General features: G+C 46.6%; 1 protein-coding gene across 13 annotated transcripts in view; it reads right to left on the bottom strand.

The window, feature by feature from the left end:
• The window catches only part of LOC139557485 (membrane-associated guanylate kinase, WW and PDZ domain-containing protein 1-like), a 169,916-nt gene extending 153,251 nt beyond the window's left edge, over positions 1-16,665 (bottom strand). For 6 of the 13 annotated variants that reach the window (XM_071372375.1, XM_071372393.1, XM_071372383.1 and 3 more), the window contains exon 1: positions 15,868-16,664. In XM_071372375.1, the coding sequence (XP_071228476.1) occupies positions 15,868-16,165 (298 nt within the window). In that variant the 5' untranslated portion in view covers positions 16,166-16,664. Of the gene's footprint in view, positions 1-15,867 lie in introns of all 13 variants that reach the window. The other 7 variants (XM_071372413.1, XM_071372403.1, XM_071372433.1 and 4 more) reach the window with 2 other exon arrangements.
• Positions 16,666-20,326: the final 3,661 nt, after the last annotated feature.

Below are 20,326 nucleotides of genomic sequence, written 5' to 3'. Positions count from 1 at the left end.
GACCGCAGCGTGAAGGAAAAGCAGCCAACAATTGCGCAGCATGTGTGTGTGTGTGTTGGGGGCGCGGGGAAGACCCCCTGCGGGCCCCACAGTTTGGGTACCACTGCTTTACTGTACTATACTCTACTGAACTCTACCGTGCAGTACTTTGTGTACCTATTGAGGATACATCACCATGATGGGAATGACATTCATAATTATGCATTTACATGTAGTACAGATCAGGGACCCATGATGAAATTCCATTAACACAATTTCGTTTCCAGATGTAAATCCACTTCACTTACTGTCGTAAGCAAATAACCAAAACAGATTTTTTTCAGAGTCAATGCCTCATGTCATAGCTGACACCCCGTTCTTTCTGCAGACATCGATGAATCTTCATTCGGAGTAGATATTTAACAGAAAACGTGTTGGAAAACGTGGACACAAACTGAGGGAGATTTTACAAATATTCTGTTAACTAACTTTGCACCTACACAGTTCCTCCTGTAAATGTGTTTTTGTAAAATGATCAGAACATTTGTTTGAAGTAGTCCTTGTGCATAGAGTTGTATGGTTTGTTCATCTTTAAAAAAAATCTGTTTTCTTTGGGGAGTCTCAGCTGGGGAGTTTATCTAAAAGTTAATTGAGACGGACAAGCCAAAGATGTGGAGAATCAGTTTGCGATGCCTTCTCCATCACAATCACTGTTAGCAGACACAGTATAGTAGTAGTGTCATCACTAATCCACACCATGAGAAGCAAAACCAAACCTAAAGAAAACATTTTACAGTCCCTGTAAAAACCTTTGGCTAACAGACAGCTGAAACCTGCAGGGAGAGAAATACAGCCATGTTCTGAGCAGGCAACTCCAGACCTCCTCCTCCCATACACAAATAAAGCCTTCCACTGCAGAGTGATAGAGATAATGAGTAGCGCTGTGTGTGTATGTGCGTATGTGTGTGGGTCTGTGTGCGCGCGCAGGCCTATGATAGGAGTGGCAGTGTGGCAAATATTTAAGTGGTGATGGAATTCCAGAGCCAGCCAACAGATCCCCACTCTGTGCATGATCATTTTAACTAACACATAGCTAAAAACAAATCCCCACATTACAGCGTTCAGAATAGCGTGCGATTGGTCACAAGCCTCAGCTTCACACAGTTTGTTAAATTCAGCTTGTCAGTCTCTCTGCTGGTTAGTCAGGGAGAAACTAAGAGCACAAATAAATGCATGCGAATGTGAACTCCTGTCATTGTCATAACATCATTGTTTCCATAGGGCTTTTGAAAGGGGTGTGTGTAGGGGTCCATAGGGGTATGTGTAGGGTGAGGTACTGTACTGTGAGGGAGGGAGGGAGGAGAGAGGGCCATTGCTCTCTTAGAGAGCACAGCAGGGAGACTACAAGTAAGGCAATGTTTTCACCTAATTGTATATGTTTTTTTAGGAAGTGGGCAAAGAACCTTGAGAAAAACATTCATAGCCAAAGGCACCAAATATTCCCTTAGAAAGTAGGTGGCTGGTGTGTGTGGGAACACTGGCATGGGGAGGGGGGGACATTGTGAAGGGGAGCTGTTTTCCTGGCGTGCCTGGCTGAGGGAGGAGAAGAGCAATTGATTGAAAGGGACAGAGTGAACAGCACATGTTACATCGGGGATGCCTTCAGCCCTGACCCATGGCATCTGCCCCATTCCTCCACTCCGATCAAGATTCGTCACGGAAGCAGGTGTCCATCATCACTGCCAATCAAATCACAGCACTATCTGAGCTGCTGCTAACTATCTGGCCATGCTAGACAGGACAGAGGAACACGGCTTTCTAAAAAGTAGACCCAGCTTGCTGCCGTTGGAAGGACCGTGAACAGACACACACAAATGGGAAATTGTATTTGTCACATGCGCTGAAAACAACAGGTGTATGTAATGCTTACTTACAAGCCTTTTCCCAACAATGCAGAATTAAAAAGTAAGAAAAAATTGCAAAAGTAAATAGAAACAACAAAAACACCATAACGAGGCTATACAGAAGGAGTACCGGTACCGAGTCACAACAAAAACACCGTAACGAGGCTATACAGAAGGAGTACCGGTACCGAGTCACAACAAAAACACCGTAACGAGGCTATACAGAAGGAGTACCGGTACCGAGTCAATGTGCAGGGGTGCGAGATAGTTGAGGTAATTGAGGTAATATGTACATGTAGGCAGCGGTAAAAGTGACTAGGAAATCAGGATAGATAATGTGAAAGTGTGTCTGTGTGTGAGTGTGTGTGACAACAATATGCATGTGTGTGTTTTGAGTGTGTGAGCATATGCAGTGTGTGTGTGTCTGTAGGTGTAGTATGTGTGTGTGAGTCCAGTGAGTGTGCATAGAGACAGCGCAAGAAGGTCAGTGCAAAACAAAAAGCGGGGTCAATGCAAATAGTCCGGGTAGCCATTTGATTAACTGTTCAGCAATCTTATGGCTTGGAGGTAGAAGCTGTTCAGTAACCTTTTGGTCCCAGACTTGGCTCTCCGGTATCACTTGCCATGCGGTAGCAGAGAGAACAGTCTATTACTTAGGTGGCTGGATTTTTAGGGGCCTTCCTCTGACACCGCCTGGTATAGAGGTCCTGGATGCCAGGTCTCTGACCTCCCCCATAGGCTTTCTCATCGTCGTCGGTGATCAGGCCTACCATCATTGTGTTGTCGGTAAACTTAATGATGGTGTTGGAGTCGTACGCGGCCACGCAGTCGTGGGTGAACAGGGAATAAAGGATGGGACTAAGCACGCACCCCTGAGGGGTCCCCGTGTTGCCTACCCTCACCACCTGGGGCCTGTCAGTCAGGAAAATCATGATCCAGTTGCAGAAGGAGGTGTTCAGTCCCAGTGTCCTTAGCTTAGTGATGACTTGGAGGGCATTATGGTGTTGAACACTGAGGTGTAGTAAATTAACAGCATGCTCACATAGGTGTTCCTTTTGTCCAGGTAAGAAAGGGCAGTGTGAAGTGCAATAGAGATTGCATCATCTGTGGATCTGTTGTTGTGGTATGCAAACTGGAATGGGTCTAGGGTGTCTGGGATGACGGTGTTGATGTGAGCCACTGGTGTTGATGACCAGCCTTCAAAACATTTCATGGCTACAGATGTGAGTGCTACAGGGTGATAGTCATTTAGACAGGTTACATTAGTATTCTTGTGCACAGGGACTGTGGTGGTCTGCTTGAAACATAGTCCCACTCAAACTCTGAGCATTGCTCCAATGAGCTACAAGGTACCATGGTGATTATGTTAAAGAAGAGACCAGTGTGTGTCTACAGGGGTCCACCAGTACAACACCGGTGTGTGTAGTCAAACTAGACTTTTTTGCACATATTTAACCCCTTATTTTTTGGGGCATAAAACTACCTCCATCGTTAGTATGGGTTACCTTCAGACAGAGTCCTGTGACACTTGTGGGAGTCGTAGAGCAAAAAGGAGAACACCATCATGTTCATGAGAGTCTCCCCTTTCCATAGAGTGGTCATAATAGTTTGTACACCACAGACGTTTGTGAGAAGTCCGATTTTCGGGATGTCTCATGGTCTGACAAACACCGCTTTAGCTCGGCCACCTTCCACCGCAGATAGGGAAGGCCGACATAGGCGGATGCAGTGGATTGAGACGCCGCTAATGCAAAAAAAGATCTCTAGCTTAAACTGATGGATTTTGGAAATTGTTGTATTATGTTAATTAGATTGACGCACGTGTGCATCAATATACTTGAGGATTATTATTGAATTACATTTGGGTGGCGAGTAAATGTCAAATATGCTCTGAGAGTGTGCTAATACTTGATTTTGATAAACATATTAATGATCAAAACATTTCCTAGTCAAATGAATTATGCAGAGACTCAGATTTTTCACTTTAAAATGAATACCAAATACAATCCATTGATTTAAAAGTTTAACAAGCCATACAACTATGCACACAGACTACTTTTTTTTTACAAAACCATGGAGCATGTTTTTGTAAAATTATCAGTAGAACTTGTTAAAAGTAGTCCTTGTGCATAGAGTTGTATGGTTTGTTAAACATCGGAATCAATGTTTTTTGTTTGGCATACATTTTAAAGTGAAAAATCGGAGTCTCAGCGTAATTCCGTTACTGTGGAATTACCTTCCACTTCTTCTGTAAAACACATGTTTGCATTCTGTTTCCTTTTGTCAACCCCCCTCCCCTCCATCGTGACAAAGTGTTAGTACTGACGGTACTTACTATAATGTCATGTGAAACTAATCCATAACTCCCATGAAGATCCATATAATTAGGGAGACATGTGGAGAAGGATTCAGCCAAGTCAGCCCAAGTTAGTTCACAGTGATCTACTATTCACACACACTCAGTTAACAAAGAGAGAGAAGAGAATACATTGAGAAAACGGAGGGGCAAAAGAAAAGATGAGGAGACAGAAGACAAAGCGAGAAGGTGGATTAAGAAAGAGAATGGGACAGCAATAAGCATACCAGAGCAGTGCCCAGGTGATTCCTCTGGTGTGTCCCATGCCAGAACAAACACACGACCCCAGCGGGTGTGCAGACTGCTGGCTATTGTGGAAAACACAACCATGTCTATATAATGCTCTTAAATCAGGACAGGCGTCCGTCCGTCCGTCTGTCTGTGTGTGTGTGTTTGATGGGAGGGCGAACAGCGGAATCTAATGAGATTTCTGTAATCAGACGCCAGAGCGTTGGGCTGGTCTAAGCGTAATTAAAAAGGTGAGAGTGCTCAGGACCTCAGACTGGGGAGAAGGTTCACCTTCCAAAAGGACAACGACCTTAACCACACAGCCAAGACAACGCCGGAGTGGCTTCGGGACAAGTCTCTAAATGTCCTTGAGTGGCCCAGCCAGAGCCCGGACATAAACCCGACCGAACATCTACGGAGAGACCTGCAGCAACGCTCCCCATCCAACCTGACAGAGCTTGAGAAGAATGGGAGTAACTTCCCAAATACAGGTGTGCCAAGCTTGTAGCGTCATACCCAAGAAGACTCACGGCTTTAATCGCTGCCAAAGCTGCTTCAACAAAGTACTTAGTAAAGGGTCTCAATACTGAATACCTGTTTTTGCTTTGTCATTATGGGTTACTGTGTGTAGATTGTTGAGGAAAAAAAACTATTTAATCAATTTTAGAATAAGGCTGTAAGCTAACAAAATGTGAAAAAAAGTATTGGGGTCTGAATACTTTCCGAAAGCACTGTACACAATCCATGTCTCAATTGTCTCTTAATTAAAGGCTTAAAAATTATTCTTTAAGCTGTCTCCTCCCCCTTCATCTACTCTGATTGAAGTTGATTTAACAGGTGCCATCAATAAGGGATCATAGCTTTCACCTGGTCAGTCTGTCATGGAAAGGTGTTTTGTACATTAAGTGAATTTCCCTATTCTTTGCTCAACAAACAGTTATCTTATTCCACCACTTGGCACTGTGCACACGCATGGTCATGGTTGTGCGTAAATTTACCCACACTCTCAACCAAACTTTCATACTGATAAATCTCACACTTTGCATTGAAATGATCAAACGCATGGTTTACGCAGAGATTTGTGCCAATGCATGATTGATCTCACGCCGATTAAGATAAGCATATTAAGGTGTTTATATGACTATTGCATAATCTGCCTACTGCCATAATCAGTTTAATATCAAATTATTACTGTGCATGTAAACGCACTCATTGCTGACGTCCATGCTGCCAAGACTAGAGAACGACCATATGGATTTTTGAAGGAAAGGGAAAGGGGATACCTAGTCAGATGCACAACTGAATGCAGGGCTGATGCCGATACTGAGTTTTGGAGGTCAAGGATGGCTGACATTTTAGGCCAATATTCAATATCATTACATTTGAAAATTTGGATGACAAAATTTCCCAGAGACAGCCATGTATGGATTAATGCATCAATCTAAATAATAAAAACAATCCACCTACATAACAACATAATGGTAATAATTGTATTTGATTGGTAAATCTCTTGATAAACTGGGTAAATTAAGATGGCATAGGCCTACTCACAATACAGTTGAATGCATATTCAATAGGAGCGTGTGCATTGAGGGATTGGCCTTATTTTGGCCGATCAGTGGAGTGTATGGTGCTACAGATGACAATCTGTTTGCTTTCCATTTGGGACTTCTATTAGCGTACCTATCAACATTTGCATAGAAGCATCACTCCAGCATGTCACACCTGTATGGAAGGTAATCATAAAATAATATCTATTCAATGCAAATGGGTCCAAAGTAACATGATTTGTGATCACGGATGCTCATGAAACAAGTATTTTTTCCGTGATCGGGAAAACATAGTTTTTTTCTGCTGTCAGGACTCATCTCTGAACAACTCAGCTGCCAGGATGAAATTCAAAACAACTCAATTAGCTAGTTCAGCTATCTGTCAAGAAATGGGCGGGTTGTAACTTGATCCTAGTACTACGAGTGAATAGCGAGACTGTAACTCCGCTTATTTTCACATCTCTCTGCATCGCTCATAGCACTTGGAGCTGTTTACTGCTACTATGAGAACTAGCTCAATGTCGATGACATGTGCTACCAAGCCATGAATGTGCATAATATCCAACAAGGAGAGCGAGGGTAGGCAAATAGATGAAACGATCATGCACATTTTGTCTGAATGACTCAAATCTGCCCATAGTTTGAGAAGTGAGAACGCACACACGCGCGCACTGATCTACAGCTTTCTCGGTCCATAACCTTGCAGGAAGGTTCTTAGGTAGCTAAACCTATTGCCCACCTGAATTTAGGCATTTTGAAACACTTCCTTCTTTCCCTATTACGATAGTCATCTAATCCAACTATCAATTGTAAATTTACAGATACAATTGTGGCTGGTCAGATCAGCACACCAGTAAATAGTTAACACCCCTAGTCAGATGGCTTGTTGCCGAAAATGGTGCATGTTCAACAAAAAAAACATTAGCTAGCTACATCAGCTATTAGCTCATATCTTAGCATCGTGTTATGAGTGGCGGTTGGCATAGGAGCAGCTTTGCTATGTAAAGAGAAGGCCCAATAGCCGATAGACTACACAAGGCCAATAACAGCTGGATATCGTTCTCTAGTCAAGACTATTAACATCTACCTCAGCTCATATCAGTTGACTTCCTGGTAACAGTATGCCTGTTGGAGAGATGCTGTTGCTGCATCTCATAAGCGTAAACAAAAGCAGAACTGACAGAGGTCTTTACCATGTCAGCATGAGTCACCCTCTGCTCCCCTCGGCTCTAGGCATGAACATTATCAGATTTCTGCATGCTTTGGATGTGAAGAACACAACTTCGTATGGTCAAATGAACTGTCTGACGAACATTGTGTGCGATTGTTGAAAGACTGTGGAATACAAGTCCCTTCTGATGTCACTGCTCAGTGGACAGATTGAATCAAATCTACCAGAGAGGTCAAAGGCTTCCCAGTAAGCTCCCACCCAAACTCCTCCGCCATTAGACGCCATATACAATGTGGAACTGCAAACGACTGTGACTGTGAAATACCTCCCGGATATAGGATTATGCTGATATGACAGCCACATTGACAATGTGGGAATAAGCAGAGGCCTTATGAGTAGATTTGTCAAGTGATCCTATGGTTGGGATGTGGTAAAGAGAAGAGAAGCTAAGAAGAAGAACTGGGAATAATATCTCAGAGCTCGAAATCTAAATCTCAGCCGCTCAACAAGACGTGTGTGACATCATCTTCAGACAGGAAATAAAGAGGAAAGGGGATGAGGATTGGAGGAATGCCAGCGTCTGTATCCTCCTTGAGGAATGACCACGGTGACGAAGAGGCTGTTGACAGGAGTTCTCAACATCATGTGTTCAGAATTAGAATGGATCTAAAATGGTTCTCAAGGGCACAATACATTCCATCCAGGCAGGCAGAAAGAGTCTGGAGCACCGCTGAGAGCCCATTCACAATACGTTACATCCAGGCAGGCAGAACGAGTCTGGAGCACAGCTGAGAGTCCATTCACAATACGTTCCATCCAGGCAGGCAGAAAGCGTCTGGAGCACCGCTGAGAACCCATTCACAATACGTTCCATCCAGGCAGGCAGAAAGAGTCTGGAGCACCGCTGAGAGCCCATTCACAATACGTTCCATCCAGGCAGGCAGAACGAGTCTGGAGCACAGCTGAGAGTCCATTCACAATACGTTACATCCAGGCAGGCAGAACGAGTCTGGAGCACAGCTGAGAGTCCATTCACAATACATTCCATCCAGGCAGGCAGGCAGAAAGAGTCTGGAGCACAGCTGAGAGCCCATTCACAATACGTTCCATCCAGGCAGGCAGAACGAGTCTGGAGCACAGCTGAGAGTCCATTCACAATACGTTACATCCAGGCAGGCAGAAAGAGTCTGGAGCACCGCTGAGAGCCCATTCACAATACGTTACATCCAGGCAGGCAGAAAGAGTCTGGAGCACAGCTGAGAGCCCATTCACAATACGTTACATCCATCCATCCAGGCAGGCAGAATGAGTCTGGAGCACAGCTGATAGACCATTCACTGTTTTCCACTTCCTTGGTAACTAACCTGGATCATTGATGAATGAGAACAATCACCATAGAAACCCAAGTATATGTTGACTACGTCACACTTTGTTATAGGCCTACACCCACAATGAATCATACAGAAACTGAGCTGAATACAGGTCTGAGCTGAATGCTGAATACAGGTCTGAGCTGAATGCTGAATACAGGTCTGAGCTGAATGCTGAATACAGGTCTGAGCTGAATGCTGAATACAGGTCTGAGCTGAATGCTGAATACAGGTCTGAGCTGAAAGCTGAATACACTCCTTGGCCCTGGTCGTTGACATTTCTGCATTCCGCCAAGGCCAGCAGTACCTGGAGAAATGGAACCTCCTCAGCGCCCTGAGAACCACAGGGCCAGAGCCGGAGCCCACCGCCATCCACTACAGTCTGCAGGGCTAATTAACAAGCCCTTCTCTCAGTCTGACAGCCAGGGTGTGTAAGGAGGACAACCTCCAGGGTAGCCATTCACATTCAACATAAGAGGCTCCAGTTGAGGTAATCAGTAGGAGAAAAGGACAACCGGCAACTTGAGAGAGACAGGAGAAAGAATGTGTTCCCCTTTAGTGGATTAATGAGGGTCGATTGTACATTTGTAGAGACAACAGTAGGGATAGGTACCGAAACCCGGTATTAAACAGGCCCTGGGGCTAAATTATGAACGACAGTAGTATCGATAAGCTCCGACGTTATCGGTTCGGCTTTCGGTACTGGAGAAATTAAGAAAATACATTTACTATTTATTATTGCTACATAAACGTTATCTTGCACATTTTATCTCACCAACCGTTTCTAATTTGCAATAAGATGAAGACATTTGTCTATGATTTTCACTATTCCCAATCCAGAAGAGAGATCTCTCTCGCACGCACATGCACACACAGCTCTTAATTAGTGACGATGGTGGAGAAAACTAAACATTCAAAAGTGTGGTTACACTTCAGAGTCGATGCTGACAATGCTCGTTGCCACAAGTGCAACAAGACTTTTGCTTGTAAGGGCGCAAACACGAGCAATCTGTCCAAACATCTATGGAAAGTGCATCATGTACAGGCAGAGAAATGCAGTTTTCGACTGCCTAGCTCGTAGTTTATCTCTCGTTGCCCAATCCCCGTTAGGTATGTATACTAGCAGCCTGGAGCCCACACACGGAGTTAACTCAATTATGAGAACATGGGTTCATGATCAAAAGGAACCATTAGCCAGCTGATTGTTTAGCTGTGGGTGCGTTCAGAAATGCAATCACCCATTTAAAGATTTTGCTAAATTTTTGTTAAAGTTGCAGCTACAATGAACCAACCCACTCCTCCCTCTAATACCGCTGGTCCAAGCCAAAGACAAGCCCAAAGCCCCTTCACGCTGGCAGCTAGTGGGAGGATGACTGAGGAGAGGGTGAATGTGCCACCTAGCCGTGACCAAGGTCATAGTGAAAGGCCTACACCCCTTTGCAACTGTGAAGTCCAAGGGCTTCAGGTAACAGTCTGTCAGTATATATTGAGTTGTATTCATGTTTAGGATATAGTAGTATAAAAGGGTTTTATGTTAGTCCCATCACTCCACAATACACAACAACACAATAATTCAATAATGACAGTTTTCATGTGTTGAATGATCTTTTTTTACTGTAGGGAGATGAGCAAGGCACTCAACCCCAAATATACCCCTTCCTCTAGGAGTTACCTCAGTAACACATTCATTCCTACCTGGTGTGGTGTAGAAAAGGCCAATGTGATCACTGAGCTGAAGGACGTGCCAAAGCTATCTCATGGTTACAGTGCAGTACACAGGGCAGTGTAAAACAGAAGGTCCTCCACACCAGGGCAGTGTATAAATCACAAACTGGCAAAGTAGCATTGGACCCACGACTGTGAAAAGCAACCTGGACCGTCTGAAGGACGAGGACTTCCATAAGGCTGAGGAGTTTGTCCAGCTCATGAGAATCCTCTATACATCCACACTGTGTGTGTCATGTGTAACAAATGCCCCCCGTGGACAGATCATACCCATCCTCCACAAACTGGAAGAGCACTTCACTGTGAAGCATGAAGATACAACATTTGTGGCAACCATCAAAGAGAAGGTGTGGGAGAACCTCTCTGTGCGCTATCGGGATGAGGACATTCAAGCCTTCCTGCATGAGGCCACAGCAATGGACTCCAGATTTAAAGGGAGGTCGGTGAGTGACGCCACCTGGGACAGACTGAGGAAGGCAACTGTCGAGGCCAATGTGACAGGAGCAACACCAGGGTTGTCCCGAGGAGCCGGAGCAGACAGACACAGAGCACCAGCAACAGGAGTCTGAAGGAGAGGAAAAGGAGGAGACAGTCCCTCCATTGAACAAAACAAGGAGTACCTTGGAGGAGCTGTTCTCAGAGGAGGACAGGGAGTTGAGGTTGACAATCCAACAGGACACCTCGTCCCTCACCATCAGCGAGCGTGTTTACCTAGAGGTCGAGCTCTACAAAGGCCTGCCTCCCATCCCCATCCCCATGGCTGAAGATCCTGTGATGTGGTGGTGGGAGAAGAGAGCTACTCTGCCCCTCCTCACAAACATTGCAACAAGCTACCTCTGTGCTCAAGCCTCCTCCACCCCTAGCGAGAGGGTATTTTCGACTGCAGGGAACACAATAAGCCAGGAGAGGTCCCGACTTCTGCCAGAGAAGGCAAATATTCCGGGTGGCAGGTAACCTAGTGGTTAGAGCGTTGGACTTGTAACCGAAAGGTTGCAAGATCGAATCCCTGAGCTGACAAGGTAAAAATCTGTCATTCTGCCCCTGAACAAGGCAGTTAACCCACTGTTCCTAGGCCGTCCTTGAAAATAAGAATTTGTTCTTCACTGACTTGCCTAGTTAAATAAAAATATGTTGATCTTTCTCCAGAAGAACTGCTAGGAACTGTTAGTCCTTCTGCTTGCCCCACCTGTGTTGCTCTATAAAACTGTATTTGCAGGAAAATATTTTTTATTTCATTTGTTTTACATTATCATCACCACAACATTATAGTCTATAATAGTGATTTGTTCAAAACTTAGCTTTTTTTTTTGCTGTAAATAATTGTTTATTTATTTAACATTTCAGAAAAAAAGCAATGTTAATTCTGTTCATAATTTGTTTCGTTTTCTTTCGTAAAAAATAACAAAAAGAATCGTTAAAGTACCAGATTGATAAGCAGTATCGGTAAGAGTAGAAATACCGTTAAAATCTTAACGATACCCATCCCTAGACAAAAGCATTTCACGGACCATTCACTCCACTACTAAACGCTTCCACATGCAAAGACAAAAGAAACATTCTCCACCTACCACCTATAGTTAATTCACTGCTATAAATCTAAACCACAGGATCAGCTAGCTATACTCACATCACATTGTTAAAAAAAGGAAAACTCCTGCCTTCTGGATTTACAACCGAGTTCAAATCTGCTGAGCCTGCATCGTTCATCAGGCGAGCCACACATCATGTTGATGAAGCTTAAAAAGCTTGAATGTAAATTAACTGAGTTCAGCTTTGCCTTTCCTTCTGACTGATCACAGGCTGTATAGCCCACTGACTGACTGACTGACTGATCACAGGCTGTATAGCCCACTGACTGACTGTCTGACTGACTGATCACAGGCTGTATAGCCCACTGACTGACTGACTGATCACAGGCTGTATAGCCCACTGACTGACTGACTGATCACAGGCTGTATAGCCCACTGACTGACTGACTGTCTGACTGATCACAGGCTGTATAGCCCACTGACTGACTGACTGACTGACTGTCTGACTGATCACAGGCTGTATAGCCCACTGACTGACTGACTGTCTGACTGACTGATCACAGGCTGTATAGCCCACTGACTGACTGACTGTCTGACTGACTGATCACAGGCTGTATATCCCACTGACTGACTGACTGTCTGATCGCAGGCTGTATAGCCCACTGACTGACTGACTGACTGACTGATCACAGGCTGTATAGCCCACTGACTGACTGACTGTCTGACTGACTGATCACAGGCTGTATAGCCCACTGACTGACTGACTGATCACAGGCTGTATAGCCCACTGACTGACTGACTGTCTGACTGATCACAGGCTGTATAGCCCACTGACTGACTGACTGACTGTCTGACTGATCACAGGCTGTATAGCCCACTGACTGACTGACTGTCTGACTGACTGATCACAGGCTGTATAGCCCACTGACTGACTGACTGTCTGACTGACTGATCACAGGCTGTATATCCCACTGACTGACTGACTGACATAGGCTGTATATCGCACTGGCTGTACTGACTGCCCGATCGTAGACTGTACTAGCCCACTGTCTGACTGACTGACTGTCTGATCACAGGCTGTATAGCCCACTGACTGACTGACTGACTGATCACAGGCTGTATAGCCCACTGACTGACTGACTGACTGACTGTCTGACTGATCACAGGCTGTATAGCCCACTGACTGACTGACTGTCTGACTGACTGATCACAGGCTGTATAGCCCACTGACTGACTGACTGACACAGGCTGTATATCCCACTGACTGACTGTCTGACTGATCACAGGCTGTATAGCCCACTGACTGACTGACTGTCTGACTGACTGATCACAGGCTGTATAGCCCACTGACTGACTGACTGACACAGGCTGTATATCCCACTGACTGACTGACTGTCTGATCGCAGGCTGTATAGCCCACTGACTGACTGACTGACTGACTGATCACAGGCTGTATAGCCCACTGACTGACTGACTGTCTGACTGACTGATCACAGGCTGTATAGCCCACTGACTGACTGACTGTCTGACTGACTGATCACAGGCTGTATATCCCACTGACTGACTGTCTGATCGCAGGCTGTATAGCCCACTGACTGACTGACTGACTGATCACAGGCTGTATAGCCCACTGACTGACTGACTGTCTGACTGACTGACTGACTGATCACAGGCTGTATAGCCCACTGACTGACTGACTGATCACAGGCTGTATAGCCCACTGACTGACTGACTGACTGACTGCAAGCTAAGTCTGGGTGTCTGAGACAGGGTCAGCCAGCCCAGTGTAGTGATTAAAAAGCATCACATGGAGTTACCCTGCACTGTGCTCTGACATGATCCAGACACTAGATACCTCCTCCCTGACCCCGTTTTTCATGCTGCATGGTCAGATTTGCCTGGTCTGCCCAGCCCAAGCCCCATGGAGCGCCACACACTGATCATACAGCAAACACACACAAGGACATGCTCAATAACACATGCATGCATTCACTCTGGGAGCCTTGGCACACAAATCCACTCCCATGGTAGCCTGTGTGTGTATGTGTTCATGGGAAGTGGGGGGTGTAGAGGAAATGTTGATAACTGTGTCATATGTAGACCAGAGTAGAGCCACCCGCACATACAACTCTTATTTTTATCATAACATTGGACATAATGATAATAATCTAATCTGCAACCTATTTCCCTCAAATACAGTTTAGTGTTCAGACTGGATACCTCACAGCCTCAGACAAATTATTACATATTATTATTACATTGACATAGAAATGTCAATCAAAGACATGTCTCTCTTTGTGATATACAGCGGGAGTCCTGTAAAATATACACTGTATAGAGTGTGGGAATGCATTTCGAAATGTTGACCAATTAGATAATCAAGTTAACAATTTTCTCTGAACTACTGACTGTGTCAATACAGCAGCATGGTCTCATAATGGCATGTAGTACACAGTGGCAGCTCAGTGCCATGTGTGTGTACTTTAATCACCCCCACAACAATAGCACACAGAAACTGTTGGTTGTTATTAAAATGCCTCAATCAGCACTCAAACATGCTATGCCTGGCCTGTTCCCTGAACTCGAGTGATGATGCAGAAACCTTCACAACCTGATGGACAATAGCCTAATCAGCAGTCTTTTGCTTTTTCATTCCGTAAACTGTGTGAAAATGACAGACGCCTTGAACAAACTGAATATGGGCTAGATGGCCCTTTTGCCAAAAATATTTTTCCAATTAAGCCTGATTAGGGAGGAACATTCCCAGACAACATAAACTATTAAAACCTGAAACGGAATATGGTCATGTGAGTGTATCGCCATGGCATCCCCTCCGTTCCCCCCCCCCTCCCTACCTCCAGACAGGATCTGGAAATGGGCCAGGTGGAGCACTGGGACTGGAGTGGGAGCTGATTGGCCAGATTCCTGATCATTTTCTCAAGTCATTTATGGACATGGGCAGGATTGTCAGTCTTCCGAATAGACAGAGGAGACTCACCATAACTAGAACCATGTGTTGAATTGGGATTTTGAGATATGGAACTGCCATGCTAATGTACAGGTTTCCCATCAAGAGGCTCTTAATCTGTGCCAACAAAGTAGTCATATGTGCTCAGGATGTATAGAGCAAATAGAAGTGGAAAAAGAGTATGATTTTGCGAGAATTTTTTTCTTCTCTTTCTGTGATTTTTTCTCTCTTTGGACAAACTTTCAAAATCAGTCAGATCCCAGAGTAGCACTCCATCTCTGTGGCTCTGAGCATCCCTACAAGCCTGCAAGACACACTGGGTTCCGGTCACACTGGCTTAGTGTCAAACTATATTGCCATGCTGAGTCAAGTTGACCATGAATGGTTCCCACTGGCCAGAGCTGCTGTTTGTCTGCTGATATTGTAAAATTCCACCCCCCAAAAAATTTGGGTTGTAATTTCATTACATCATTGTTGATATAGTCCCAAAATGTGTTGCATGTCAGCAATCAAGTTTAAGCTCTTTCAAATGACGTATGATGCAAATGAATGCTGTTGTCATCCTACTGCTGAGGTACGAGCAGAGAGGTTGGGATGTAGTCAACTATCAGTAAGTGCCTTAGGCCTAACGGGTACTCTACAGACCAAATATTATTTGACCCACAACATCTGTACTCTCCAATCATATAAAAGTAAAATGCTGAAACGCAAAGCTTGTGGGTGTTGCTATAAGGGGGAAGGGGCATTTCAACATCCATACATGATAGATACATAATTGAGTTTATTAGTCACATGCACAGGGATGCAGGGTACAGTGAAAAGTACAGTGAAAAATAACAATAATATATACACATTTACAACTGCAGCAATGATACATGTCCATTCGTGGTTGAGGACAACAGGGTCATACATTTTATGAGGATGTACATCTGACAGAACTAAAACTTTAAATGGGATTCTGAAAAGTTGAAAATGAATCAGGACATAATTATTGGATAACCTGTGTGTGCCTCGTCAACTTTAATACATCACTTCATATGGATGAATGAAGCGCTATAGACGCTGCTGCTTCTGTGTCATCTCTTACCTTGTCTGACTGTTTTCAATCTGATGGGACCCTTGCAATTATTTATCACTGTCTGTACATCATACAGAGGCAATCCAGAGATCGATAGGTTCTCTACTTCCAATATCAACTCCCCCTCTGTTAATTTTCCATTTTTGTAAATAACGATATCCTCGTTAACTTGTCCGATGTAGGCGAACTCTCCGTTCTCTGCACCGCCCAGCAATGGCACATTCAAGTCACCCGGAGCGTCTTTGAGAACCGCGCACTCGTTAACTTTGGTGGTCCAGTGATTCTTCTTTTGGATCACTTTGGCCATGGTGAATATGCCAAACCAAACAGGTGGACTTGCCGACTAATAACAATATACACAACAAAACGAGTCTCAGAATGTAATATCAAAATCAGACGCAGCAAACTTTCTTTTTCTTTCCCTGAAGCATGAGTGCTGCTGTCAAAAGCTGCTCATTGTTCACACAAACAAAATCAAGCCATTCTCGTCTGATTGACCACTTCTATAGACGTCTTGAGCAGCTGCTCTTAATTTACAGCTATTGTTTTTCTCATCTTGTTAACATCTCTGCCGAGTAAACGCTGCCAGAGTCCCACAAACGTATAGTCTCCACTTGTCAAATCCTTTCTCAGTTCCCTTTTTATGAAACCACTTTAAATATTTCCCGTTAAAGATCAAAGCGATGAAGATTTTACTTTGAATAATAATAATAATTGGTGGCACCACAACGGCTCCTTTAAACAGGTACAACGTTGTCGTGTGTTTTGTTACATTTCGTCCCACTCTGCGTGCTGTAGCGATCGGGATGTGCTGATAGTAAAATGAGCGCATGCGTCCTGTTTCCCTCCGGAGTCCAGAGGGAAAGCCTAATGGCTACACCTATTACAAGGTCCTAATGCTCCCAACGAAAATACAACATTTTAACATATATTGTGGATGCATTTTAGGATATACAGTATTTTAAATATAACAATTTTGCCAAATACTGTATTATTTATGCATTTTTAAATGTATTTTTGATGCGTGACATATATAATAAATAAATGTATTTATTTTTAATACATACTGTAGCGACCCGCACAGACAGCTGTGTGTTATGTGTTAGGCTAGGAGGTGGTTGTGTTGTACTGACCAGTACCCGGTGTTCGCGGGGTCCGACATGTCAATCAACCTGCTATCTGCCAATCACGGGAATGCCTGGAATGTTCTGATGCCGGGCATCCTGGTGGTTGGCGGAGTGGCGTGGAGGGGGGTTGGGCAGGGGGGTGGAGCATTGGAAGTTAAGACCAGGTTCAGCCTTTGTTCTCTCTCTCTTTCGTCTGGGCTTCACAAGAGAAGGTCACGATTGGCTTGTGGGTTATCTGTCATCTATTTGGCGTGTGCTACGGCCCAAACAGTAGCCTGTGTAAAGTTGGTTTAATAAACCGTCACTTCGCAAACTCAAGCCTCTGTCTGGACAATTGTTCATTTATGATCTAGTCAGGTCATTACATTGGTGTCAGAAGTAAAAACGTTGATACAAGTTAGCCAGCTAGCTAGCTGACTTATGTGGCTAGCTACCGTAGGTGAGAACGGGGATTGAAAATGCTTCGAGGGAATCCGAAAGTGAAGGTGGAGGTAGGGGACGATTATGGCCAAGGAGGTGCGTGTGAATGGACGTCGGGGGTTCTGTCTGAGGAGATCGCCAGGGCGTCGGAGCGCAGAGGCCGCTTGAGGGAGGACGTTAGAGCGATGGCGGCTGAAGCGGGCATGAGTGCTTCGTCGACTGTATTTCGCGCGGATTCTGGTGGGCGGACCGAAGTGGTGACGTCGACGCGGCGTGACGAGGAATCTGGGGCTCAGGATGTAAACAAACATGGCGGCGCCCAGTTCCCGGCTGCGTCCGTATCTGTTAAGACCCCGAAGTATTCCGGTAAGGCGGATTGGGAAGCTTTTCATGCTCAGTTTGAACTGTTAGCTCATTTTAGGGGGTGGTCGGATGAAGAAAGGGCACTGCAGTTGGCTTTATGCCTCACGGATGAAGCTCTGGCCTGTTTGATATTGATTAGCCCCGAGGACAGGCATGATTATGGTGCTTTAGTGGGAGCACTGAGGAGGCGCTATGGACAGTGTGTACAGCCCGGGCTACTGCGCTCCGAACTGAGTAATAGACGCAGGCAGCCTGGAGAGCCTCTACGGGTGCTAGCTAATGACATTGAGAGCCTCTCTCGGCGGGCATATGCTCACATGCCCCCCTCCGTGCAGAGCGAGCTAGCACGGGACCAGTTCATACAGGCGCTCTCTCCTACGGAGCTGCGCATACAGACCCAGCTGGCTCATCCTGAGTCATTGCAGACAGCCTTGGAGATGGCTTTGGAGAGGGAGCTGGTGTGGGCTGGGGCTTCAGCTGGGGCTTTGGTGGGGGTGCAGGGAGACACACCCTCTGTGCGAGCTGGGGGGCAGAGCAGCCCGGAGCCGGAAAAGCCTGCTTGGGTGGCCGAAATGACAAAACTCATTCGTGCTGTGTCGCTACAGGCGGCACGAAACACACGCCCTGGTCCCAGGGTCTGCTGGGGTTGTGGCCAGCCAGGCCATCTGCGCCGAGATTGCCCCATGTCCCCCAGAGCTCAGGGAAACGGCTCGGGGTCCGCATAGACCGGGTAGTGCGGACCCCTGGCTTTCTATCCCAACCACCATCATCTTCAGGAGGAGCCCACCGGCACAGACGGGGAAGCAAGGCTCCACTTCCCCCAGAAGCAGACGAGGGCAAGCGGATGGAGCCTGTTGTTGTGGTGGGCCGGACCTGTGTTGGGGACTTTTGTCATGTCCCTGTCACTGTGGAGGGGGTGCCCTGCTCCGCCCTGGTGGACACTGGGTCCACAGTAACCCTGGTGAGGCCAGATATTGTGCCAGGTTGGACTCAGTGTGAGCCTACAACTGTGCAGCTCCGCACAGTCACAGGTGAGCTGGCACCCATGAAAGGGAAGGGAATAATGACTCTGACAGTAGGGGGCAGGACTGTGCGTCATCCTGTGTGGGTGGCGGCTGTGCAGGACCCTTGTATCCTGGGGTTGGACTTTCTTAGGAGCACAGGCTGCCAGTTAGACCTAAATAGGGGCACACTGAGCTTCCAGGGAGGGACGGAAGTCACCATGGCCCCCCCTAATGTCACATTCACTCAACCCAACAAACCCTTTACTCCAACAGTTAAAGCAGCAGAGACTCATGGCTGCGCCCCCTCCCCCACAGCTGTGTGTGACTTTTCCCCAGTCCCCCTGTCACCTACGGCGGTGTGTTACATTCCCCCAGCTACCTCCATGACACAGCCCTCTGTGAGCCCGGGCCGCACCCCCCCAGCCCAGCTACCCCAGATGGGAGAGGAGAGGACACTGTCTGCAGTGAGGGAGATATGGGGGAGGAACTGTGTTGGTCTTGACCCCGAGCAGCAGGAACGGTTGTGGCAGTTGCTGTTTGAATTCAGAGACAGCTTTGCGTTGAGTGAGGAAGAGGTGGGTCAGACTCATCTGGTGCAGCATGAGATCGACACAGGTGATGCTCGACCCATCAAGATGCGTCCCCGCCGTATCCCGCTGGCACGCCAGGAGGCGGCAGACAAGGCTGTGTTGGAGATGCAGCGGGCAGACTTCATTGAGCCCTCAGACAGCCCCTGGGCGGCGCCAGTCGTCATGGTTCCGAAGAAGGGGGGCAAGCTGAGGTTCTGTGCGGACTACAGGCGGCTGAATGAGGTAACCAGGAAGGACTCATACCCCATACCACGTATCGATGAGTCGCTGGACCTGGTTAGGGGGTCCTCCTGGTTCTCCTCACTAGACCTCCGCAGTGGCTACTGGCAGGTGCCCCTCTCCCCAGAGGCCAGAGCCAAAACTGCGTTCTCCACTAACAGAGGACACTGGCAGTTCAAGGTCCTGTGCTTTGGCCTGTGCAACGCTCCAGCTACTTTTGAGCGTTTGATGGACAGGGTGCTGGATGGCATCCCCCGACAGCAGTGTCTGGTATACCTCGATGACATCCTGGCCCATGGCAGCTCCTTCCAGTCAGCCCTGGGGGCGCTACGGCGTGTGCTGGAGAGGGTGGCTGCCGCAGGTCTGAAGCTCCACCCCGAGAAGTGCCACTTCATGAGGAGAGAGGTGTCCTTCTTGGGCCACCGAGTGGGGAAGGAGGGGATCCGCACCATGGAGGACAAGGTAGGGGCTGTCAGAGACTGGCCCACCCCCACCGACCAGCGTCAGCTGAAGAGCTTCCTGGGCCTGGCCTCGTACTACAGGAGGTTTGTACGGGGCTTCTCAAGCGTTGCTGCTCCACTGAACCGCCTGCTGCCGAAGGACAAGGCTTTCACTTGGACAGTGGAGTGTGAGGAGGCGTTCAACACCCTCAAACGTGCACTGATCGAGGCCCCCGTGCTCGCCCCCCCTGACCTCACCTTGCCCTTTATCCTGGACACAGACGCGAGCAATGTGGGCATGGGTG

Source organism: Salvelinus alpinus, chromosome 2 (assembly GCF_045679555.1).
Source record: "Salvelinus alpinus chromosome 2, SLU_Salpinus.1, whole genome shotgun sequence".
NCBI lineage: Eukaryota > Metazoa > Chordata > Actinopteri > Salmoniformes > Salmonidae > Salvelinus > Salvelinus alpinus.
The sequence above is the reverse complement of the archived record's forward strand: the minus strand, read 5'-3'. Positions and strand labels throughout refer to the sequence as shown.